The sequence below is a fragment of the Antennarius striatus genome, chromosome 6, assembly GCF_040054535.1.
Source record: "Antennarius striatus isolate MH-2024 chromosome 6, ASM4005453v1, whole genome shotgun sequence".
NCBI lineage: Eukaryota > Metazoa > Chordata > Actinopteri > Lophiiformes > Antennariidae > Antennarius > Antennarius striatus.
Genome location: NC_090781.1, coordinates 23,395,572 through 23,405,975, shown reverse-complemented (window position 1 = coordinate 23,405,975; position 10,404 = coordinate 23,395,572). Strand labels below are relative to the sequence as shown.

Sequence of the window (10,404 nt, the reverse complement as noted above, 5' to 3'; positions counted from 1 at the left end):
TCTGTCTCAAGTGGTTCCGTTGTTTTTTAAGGATGTGATAGTACGTTTTATACATATTCGTCAACTGTTCTTCTTTTTGGAAGCTTAAATTCAAATTTGGCAATATAAAGATTGCTCGTTAATTTAGAATGGAATTTGTTTTGTTTCCGTTTGAGTCGTGTTACTGAAGTTTGGAAAGTTGACTGAGAAAAGTTGATATCAACAACCACCAACGTTGACTTTATGGATATCTAATGTATGTAATGTAGATAAAAAGGAGTTAATTAGAAAGAAGCATAGCCTTGGCCTTGTGATGAGCTGGCGTCTCATTTGGGGTGCACCCTGCATCTCACCATACCCAGCTGGGATAGGCTCCAGCATAACCAGCGACCCATACTTCAGATAAACTGCTGAAGACGAGACGATTACGATCATCTCATCTTCAAGAAGATGAATGAATGAATGAATCATTTAATCAATGATAACCATGTTCGGCTTTTGAGGGGTTTTGTCAAGATGAAATTCTTCCATCTTTGCTTTGACCACACAAAGTAAAAGTTAATGCTGTTTAGATTTAAAAACTGTTTTTATCTGAACAAAATAGAGCATTCATGACGGGCAGTATGATTCTTTTTTTCCATGACAACAAACAAAAACGTTTTTCAAAAGCAACTCAAGGAAAACCTAAAAGATACTAAAGTAAAATGTTATTTTTGATCAACATCAATATAACGAAAAAATTTTTTATTTCCGATACGACATTGTGTCACAGTATTTTACAAATGTAAGAATTCTTTTAAATAATACTGAGTGGCACAAACACAAACACACACATGTTGGCACAGTACATGGACTTGTCTCCAAACACCATGTTTTGCAATTGTGAAAATAAAAATGAATCACACATCATAATTATTTGTTAAAACACAACACAAGTGTATCAATTCATTGCTAAATGATGATGGATTACAGACACAAATGCACTAAGAAACAACTTGAAATGTCAATCAAATAAACTCATACTTTTTGCCTAATGTATGTTTAGTTAATACATGCTCAAATCAAATCAGTCCAGTAAAGTTAATCTATGACTGGATTGGTAATTGAATAACTGGTAAACGAATAATCTTAAAAGCAAATCTTTAAAAAAAGATAATATCCAGTTTAATTAGATATCAAATAGTAAAAGAAAAAATTGAAGGCTGTTGGATCTTAGTGCCTGAAAAGCCTTTGTAGATTAAGAGTTAAAATAGAAATGATTCATCAGGAACACATTACACATGAAACTGAACAGCTCAGGCACATTTTACAAACAGGATTCATTTTTGTTTGCAGTGAATTTATCAGATAAATTCCACAATTTTCAGTGCAACTATATAAATATACAATTGTGTGAAATATCTAAGAGCTCTGCAGATGTATCTGCCTCCCATTTATTTCCATTACACTCCAAGTCTTACAGATGCAGAGTGTAACTGAAAAATAAGTGCTGGATAGAAACATTAAACCAGAACTTTGAAGCTGCAGAAATGATCAATAAACATTGATTACATTTAGCACGTGACGCATGCTTACTGGATAGCATGTTAACAATCGAATCAATCTGAAGGGAGCAGAAGCAGCAGTGCAGTGGGAAAGGGGTTACAGCCCCATCTAGTGGTGGAGACACGCAACAACAAGCATGGTTCACTTCGAAACACCAGATCACCTGCACACAGTCTTCATGTGTTACTGACATCAAAGGTCTAAACAATACATTCAAGAATTTAATTCAGTACTTTCATATTATAATGCCATCCAAGATGTGACACGAAAAATGAGTGAAACATCTATCAAGACAATAAGTTCTTTTACTACACAGTTCAGAGCAGAGACTAAAATAATCACAGATGTCACAGATAATGTGAGCGCTTGTGTTACTGTAGTTTGTATGCATGTGTTATGCACAGTGATTGACCAGTAAAGGTAGCACAAGTTTGGGTTTCCACTCTGAGAAGCTGGCCTTTTAGTTTTACCTCAGTCTTTATTCACTTTTAATCTAACAGGATGAATCATTCTACGTGATATTTTAGAGGCTTCTTTTTGAGCTAGCTGCTCTAGATTGCTTTAGACACTCATTACGGAGAGGTAGGTGCAAGCACAGAGGACATGCATGTTAGAAAGCTTGTTAATCTATTTCTTTTACGACTTTGCAGCCTCCCGGGATCCACGCAGGTGGAGCAAAAACCCTGAAAGAATCCTCTTTTGCTTTATGATCCGCTGCTGCCCTTGTCTTTGAGGCTGGTGACTTTGAGCAGGAACCGTTTGGTGTTCTGGCGGTAGCGTGGCCGAGTGAAGTAGAACAGAATGGGGTCCAGAATGCTGTTCATGCTGGCGAACGGCCTGGTGCTCTTATAGATGATTGAGAACAGGTTCCTTGTCTCACAGGGTGCGCCGGGCAGAGTCCGGACCACCAGGTACACGGTCTTAGTCAGGTGAAACGGCAGGAAGCTTATGCAGAACACCGCCACCACCACGATGATCATTCTCACCGCCTTGTCCCGTTTCTCCCTGGTCGCCGTGGAGACGCCTGGGTACAACACCGGGCGGCAGAGGATCTGGGCCATCCGACAGTAGCACACCACCACGCCGATGAAAGGCAGTAAGAATCCGAGGCAGGTGAGCGCCATGCCGTAAGGATAGTAGTCCACCGAACGCTTCGGCGTGCTTAAATCGTAGCACACGGTGCGGTTTCGTTGGATTCCCGTCGTGGCGAAGTGAAACGTGGGCGCGCACAGGACGATGACGACCAGCCACACCCCTCCACAGATGCACCACGCCATCCTGCGACCGCCTTGCTTGTGCCATACGGCCATAGGGTGGCAGATGCCCATGTAGCGCAGGCCGCTGATGCAGGTGAGGAAGAGAATGCTGCCGTGGAGGTTACTAAAGGAGAATCGGGAAAGACGTCAAACTGAGGTGGGGCATAGCAAAAGCAATCTCAGACTGGTGTTCTGTTTTCATTCTAATATCTATAAGGTCTAAAAAAGCTTCAGTATGATTCAAACCACCTGGTTTTTCCAGCTTTTAGCACCTGAACCCCCACACACCCACCCTTTCCACTCTTTTGTTCATTGCTGTCACTTTCAAAACATCTAAACCTGTCGGCTGTATGCAGTAACAGGCCTCCCACATCTATTCATGCAAATGTTCATTCCTGAAACTTGATTAAACATCATGAAATCAATGCAAAAAAACTGTTATTTTTTCCAGCATGTCACATTTCTCCCTTCTCAATGCCGGATGAAACTTTACTGTGGCTTCCTGGATCCTTTAAAACTAAAATAACCTATAAATGTGTGTTAAACACACACACACAGACATGATTAGCCAATGATCAACTTGATATCTCACCTGTAGAACTGAAACCTGACCAGCTTACAGGCGAGCTCTCCAAAGGGCCAGTAGTCATGACTGCCGTAGTTATAGATGAGTAAAGGAAGTGACATAACGTAGAGGAAGTCGGCTATGGCCAAGTTCAGCATGTAGATGTTATTCTTGGACAGGTTGGGCCGAGTTCTCCATATCTTTAGGATGACGGTGGCGTTGAGAGGAAGGCCGAGCAGGAAGACGAAGCTGTACACAGCTGGGAGTAAGACGCGTTTGAAGTCTTCCTTATAGGTGCAGCGCAGGTTGCCCAAGACGCCGATGGCGGTGATGTTGACGGTCACGTTGTCTGCTGGATATGGATCTGTAGTGGAAAAGATGTCCAAGGAAGTTTCCGTGGAGAGGTCAAGAGGATGCGACATCTTTACATTCTGGAAGAGAAACACACATGGATGTGATATTGCTAATCTGATGATGTCAGTATTTTCTTTTTACTAGTGATGTGGTTGTAATTGAGAATTTTCTTATTGTGACAGGTTAACAGTAAATTTTCCTGTATGAACTGACAAGTAATACCTACTGATCTACGGTGTAATGACTATAAATGATTCGTGATAATACGATTGACCGCTAGAGGGCGCCAGAGATCGAAGACATCAACGTTAACGCCACAGAAAGTCTGTCTGATGGATTTGAAGTTTAAAGAACAGGATTTCAGAATTTGGTTTCCATTGAATATTACTTTAAAGTAATTGAAAGTAATATTTTATCCTATTTGATTACTTTTATTTACCCAGTGGTAAAAGTTTTGATACCACCAGAAAAAAAAAAAACTTCACAAGATTGAAATGAAAGAACCCAGGATAAATCAGAGACCTAAACGCTGATTTAAGTTCACTTTGATTTGATTTTACTTTAACTGCTGCCCAAACTCTGCATGTAAGGCTACCTAGCAGCTAATGCTAGCAATTAGCAAACCAAATTTAGATGTTTCAGATGCCGCTGGCCATAATGGTAAAAAAAAAGTATGGGATGTGCTGGAATAACTTATTATATTCCATTATAAAAGCACTGTACAGATGTAGTAAAGATGCAATAAATATTACTAATATACCAGGACCTTATAATAATAATATTAATAATTAATATTAATGGTCATGACATAAGAACCAGCCAATCAGACTAAGACAATTGGATCCCATCATGTTTCAACAAGTCACAGACAGACGTCTGTACATTTAGAAATGAAGCCTCAGCAAGCTGTTTTCTTCTGTTTGCTGGCTGAGACAGATCAACAACCTTAATTACTGCCCCCACAAAGGAAATCAATCACCTCCATACCCATCATGGCAGCATATGTGTGTGTGTGTGTGGGGGGGTGGTGGTGGTGGTGAGTGATTGACTTCAGAGTCCCCTTCAAAGGCCTGTCAGACAGTGACTCATGGCATTTCACAACCAGCGCCCTTCAGCTGAAAAGTGAGTGTGTGTAAGAGTGTGTGTAAGAGTGCGTCTCTGAGCTGCATCTCATAACTTCTTTAATCACTGCCTTCATGCAGTTTTTCAAGAACATGTTTGAATGTGATTTAAAGTAACTGCTCTCTGTGGGCGCTTCATGGAAGTGGGATCACTCAGTTTCAGATTGGGATTATCTACTTCGGGCTCCTGGATTTGCCTGATGGTCCTGTTTACGGCGTTGTCTTTACTGGATTACCCATATAGTGTAATGAGCACCATCTTTTAGCTCTACTTATCATTAAAGCTACAATCCAGGGCGTAACGTCCCATCAGTCCATTCAAGGTGACGGCGGCTACTGTTTCTGAAGTAGCACCACTTTGTGCTTGTTCGTATTTGTAACGCTGGCAACACATGTGCAGATAAAAGGTCACGACGCAAGCAGTGACATGAAAATAAAGTGTGAGTTCTACTTTGTCTTATCTAGATGTGCAATCTTTCCTGAAATCCGACAGTTCCTACAAATCCTACAAGTTCCAGCAAGCAAACCGCTGGCCTCCCCAGTCGAGCGGGAAGAACGGCGGACATCTGCCAACTGAAACAAGCACAGCTCCAATTCCCTTACTGAGTATCTGCTTGTCACCGCGGCCGGCACAGTGATGAAGATTATAATACATTAGTGGAGGAGGGCATCGTTCATTAGAAATGAATCAAGGAGTTGATTAATTCAGTTTCCTTTTAAATTCATTGGGGATAAGAAGGATGAAGGAAATTTAAGACATCTGTGATCTGTTTAATCTATGGAGATAAGGTTTGTCTGTCTGATTGATTACCTATTTACAAGATCACATTTAAGGCTCATCTCTACAACTATTACAAAATGAAGAGGATTAATTAAACAAAAAATATGACAACGTTTTGTGTTGCTGGATTTGAAAATATGAAGATTTTTTTTTTTTTTAAAAGTGGCGCAATGTCAAATTTCCTTTATATTTTGTCTTTAGAAATAAACAACCTGTATCTTTTTCCATCTAATCTAATCTAATCTAATCTAATCCAGTCTAATCAAAAACAAATATAAGTATCGTATGTCTCTCAGGTGATACAGCTGGACGACACAATCTTTTACACTGGATTCTCATTATAATTTAAATGACACCATATTGTTTTCATGGGGATGATGGATACACAATGTTCCCACACACCATGTGTGTGAATGTGTGTTTGATTACACCAACCACAAGCCTGTGTGTGAACTGTTTGCTCTGTGGTCAGATCAGTTTTCCAACCAGCATCTATCTTGTTTTAATAGCAGGACACCAGAACCTTTTTCACAACACATCACCAGGACGACTCCAGAGGCGCTCGGTATGCTTTTTTTTTTTTTTTTTTTAAAGTGCACGCCTGTGGTGCCGCACAACAATAAATAAATGTTGGGCTTCTGAATAATAAGGGAAAGAAAACGTCGTGTCTGAAAACACACAGGTTTACAAGGATGAGGCTATTTTTAGTTAAAATTCTCATGGCGTTAAAAGCGAGAGCTGTGTGGGGAATGAAGTCACGTCAGGCCACATGTTTACTCCGACCCGGCACCAACAGTAAACAACAATTAAAACATTGCTCATTGGCATCTGCAGACATTTAAACGTGTGTGTGTGTGTGTCAGTACGGTTGAGAAAGAATCATCTGTTTAATTACGATGACTCGGTGAAACTCATTCTGCCCACAAACTTTTATTTTTGGCAGCTTGTGTGAAACATGTTCATTCAGCATCCGATCAAACACTTTCTGGGGAAAAACAGATGCAGAATCGACAAAATAAACGAAAGCTGCTCTATAATCATAATGTTGGGACTACAAATCCATACAATTTCACTTCCTTCATTCACTTCCTGCAGAAACATGATGGCTGTGATCAGGTGGGGGCAGGAGTGTTAATGCTGTTTCCACACTACAGGGGTCTTAAGCTGCATATCCTGCATGTATTATGTGTCATAATGAAAGGCTGCAGCACTTATCCTACATTATTAATATTGCAATGTGCTCATGTGTAGAACAAGTACATAAAATAATGGCAATTATGTTTAATCACAGCAAGGCTGGTTGGTTCCTGTCAACATAGCGTGTTAGCATATCTGCTACGTTAAAGATCACATCATTGATCATTAAAAGAGCTAAATAAACTCAATGTTCTTAAGAATTATCTCAGAAATTAAATTCAAAATGTGAGTGTGTGTGTGAGGTACTAATGAGAGACTCAAAAGGTCAGCAGGACCTCAACTAGAGCTCAATCTGACAAACTCCCCCTCAGAAAAGAATGATCTTGAAACGAAGCACAAGAGAGCTGAACTATTTATTTGTTTCATGTTTGCGACACACCAGCAGAGACACACCACCAGACTTCCTGCATGGTCACTTTTACTCCTTTTCTGTCATTACATCAGAGAACAGTTCTCCGTGACTCACAAACACTTGTTCTTGTTGTTGACCGATAATCAGTAATGCTTCTATTTATACTAACATTGATAGAAAAATAGCTGCAGTGACTTTCTATAAGAGCTTGATTGGCACCTCTGCTGAGGTACAAAGGTAATCAAATGCTTAACGGAGGGGTAAGTAGCAGTTAGCCGGGCCCTGTGGCAGCTGTAGTCAAGGGTTTGCGGTGCAGAGGGGAAGTGAAAGCAGCTCTTGTAAAAGCAGAGGAGGTGAAGAAAAATATCAGACAAAAAGAAATGAAGCTTGTCCGACTTATTCCCCAGTGCGTCTGACATTCATGAATAGTTATGTGGTCGTTTTTTGCCATTAGTTTTGGTCATTACTGGTTGGAACATAGGAGCAGTTCCTTTAATCGCACTCAGATCAGGGCATTGAGATTTATCTGAGGGTAATTGCATAAAACTATCCATTTGGAAGAGATATTGGTCTGGTTTTGGGATAGCTTCCAGTGAGCGCTGGCTTATTTACTCACTGAGATAATGGTGTTCATTTAACTTTGTCCCGGGAACAGCCTGTCGGGTTCGCCCTTCCATCGCCCTCCATCACCTCTCCGTCCCGGAGCGTCCCCCCTCCGGTGATACATTAATCTATTCCCACTCGGACAGACAAAACGCCCACAGAGGCCGGACAAACCGGAATTTTCAATAAAAACACAGCAGCCAAGGTCCCATGGCAAATGTCCCAGTTCTACACACACAGCCATTCAAAATACCCCATGACATTATGGGAAGGACGCTACAACCTGTTTTCACTGGGCTTAGGTGGTCCCAAAGCAAACATCTCACTTTCTGTTTTTTCATCAGCAGCAGAGACGTGGAACGCCGGAAGGGATCGAATCATTCCAAAACAGGATCGAGAAGTCGGATGAGTGTTAAACGTCTGCATTTTCTGGTCATAGCGTGATCACGATCTCTCAGTGGTGATGATCGGCTGATGGTCTGGAGGCTTTGAGACTCCAGAACCTGTTGAATCCTCATGATGGTTTTATGGACCACAGTATAGTATTTACTTTTAAACGCAAAATAGTGATGAGATGGCAAGAGCGTTGGACGGACAAGACCCCCACCACCAACTCCCATCCAATCTACCAGGCACCAAACCCCTTTGCATCCTCCGACAGGATGTGGACCCCTGGAGGATGGACCCATTGTTCCTCTTCAGCACAAGTTCTAGAGGGTTTCCGGAACCACTCTGTGTCTGCCCCTCCAGCTAGGACCATTCTACCAGGGCAAAAGCCCCCCCAATAACAGAGCTCCCAGAATTATAAGGGCAATCAAACCTTTCCAGCGCAGTAAGGTGATGGTTCCATAGGAGGTGGTCTGGGCATCTGGTCAAGATGCCCCCTGGACATTTTCCTGAGGAGGTCACCTTGGGTTGTTCATCTGGGAGGACACCCCCCAGGAAAGACTCAGGACAAGAGGAAGAGACAAGTCTCTCATCTGATTGGTGAACACCTCTGTATTCGCTCAGAAGAGCTGGTGGGAGTGGGTGGCGAGGGGAGCGTCAGGGAATCTTTGTTAAGACCGCTGCTCTGCGTGACCCAGAGAAGTAGATGAAGATGAAGACAAATGGGATTTCGAGGTCCTCGATGGGAAAATGTTGGGGAAACACAGACCTACTTACAACTTAGGACCCAGAATGAAGATCCACGAGCCACTAGAAGTCCAGCTTCCAGGGTTTAATAGTGAATCATGAACGTAAGGGAAGAAAACACCCAACAGGTAGAGACAGACACGGTTTAGAAGACAGGGACAATCAACAGGTAAACAGTCCAGAGCAGAACAAAGACAGTAATCCACAGACAGGTGAACAGGTTTGGTCCAAACCAGGTTGACTTACAGAGAAAAAAAGGGATACACCAAAAAAATTAATTAATTGATAAAATCAGTAAACACTTGGAGAAACAATGAAAAAGCAGCCAGGAACTGAAGGAATCACACAGACGGGAAAACAATGAGACAATGGGAGACAAGAAACGATCAGTCATAGGAGAAGGAAGGTGGAGACGAAACTAAAAGACAAATAACAAAGAGAACAGGAAAAGCAAAAGAGATAAAGGAAAGTACAAAAAGAGTAACAGATCAGGAAAGTAAAAGCAGGAAGTAAAAAATTTTTTTTTTAAAAAGCTTCAAATTAAATACGGATTCGTGACAGAATGCACTTTTTCCACTTGATCCCACTGCTGTGGAACCATCATCTCCTGTTGCATGAAGGCTTTACGCATCATAAACAAGAAGGAGACGCAATAAACTGCGACAGATTTAATCCAGCGGAGACACGAGTTCGTTGGGTCCCAGGGACTTATTCTAGCAGCTGAATCTGTATTAACACTTGAATCCACGTGTGAAGGATTCAGGTGTGACAGCTGGAATTACATTATCACTCGTTTCATGTGAAAGCTGAAGATTGGAATTCCGTCTCGCTGTGTCTCAGCGGGAATATCAGGTTTCATTTGATTCAAGTTAGATGGAGTGCGTTCAGTGTGGAATTAAAAAAAAAAAAACACGCAATAAAACGGTAAACAAATACGACTTACCTTAAGTGACAATAACACTCAGAAAGAGGCAATAAGTGGGCGACGTGTGGCCATGATGGAGGTCCGGCTCCCTCTCGGGACAGGAGGAAGACGAGGAGGAGGAAGAGGACCGGCAAGTGAAGGAGGAACGCGTTCTGAGCTGCTTTATGTCGTAAAGAGAGTCTAATGGTATTCCACCCCCCCTCCACGACCGACACCCCGTGGAGGTTACCTCTCCACGCTCACTGCGAACGCGCTCCTGTCCTGACGCGCGGCGCGCACCGCACCTGTGACGCGCAGTCGGCCGCGTCTCGCTCCACGGGCGCGAATGGAAAACAGGAGGATTTTTTTTTTAAAATGTTAAAATGTCAAATTGTTTCAGTGATTTTGTGTCGTGTGACTAAACTTTTAAATATTTAAAGAGTAATGAAAAACAAAACAAAACTTCATGAATTTATTAAATCGTTACTGATTCAGTCAAATACATGATGTATTTATGGGGCTTGGTTCTTTGCCTTAGTACTGTATTTCTGTCACTGTTTAGATTCGGATAATGATTGAAACATAACAAGGAACAGGAACCAGGTTGTTATTA

The 10,404-nt window shown here is 41.7% G+C and overlaps 1 protein-coding gene across 1 annotated transcript; it reads right to left on the bottom strand.

The window, feature by feature from the left end:
• Positions 1 to 300: 300 nt before the first annotated feature.
• LOC137596247 (P2Y purinoceptor 3) lies at positions 301 to 10,194 on the bottom strand. Its single transcript, XM_068316568.1, has 3 exons — positions 9,831 to 10,194; positions 3,373 to 3,776; positions 301 to 2,904 (listed from the first exon to the last, which is right to left on the bottom strand). The coding sequence occupies exons 2-3, from the start codon at positions 3,765 to 3,767 to the stop codon at positions 2,229 to 2,231; spliced, it is 1,071 nt and encodes a 356-aa protein (XP_068172669.1). The 5' UTR covers positions 3,768 to 3,776; positions 9,831 to 10,194; the 3' UTR covers positions 301 to 2,228.
• Positions 10,195 to 10,404: the final 210 nt, after the last annotated feature.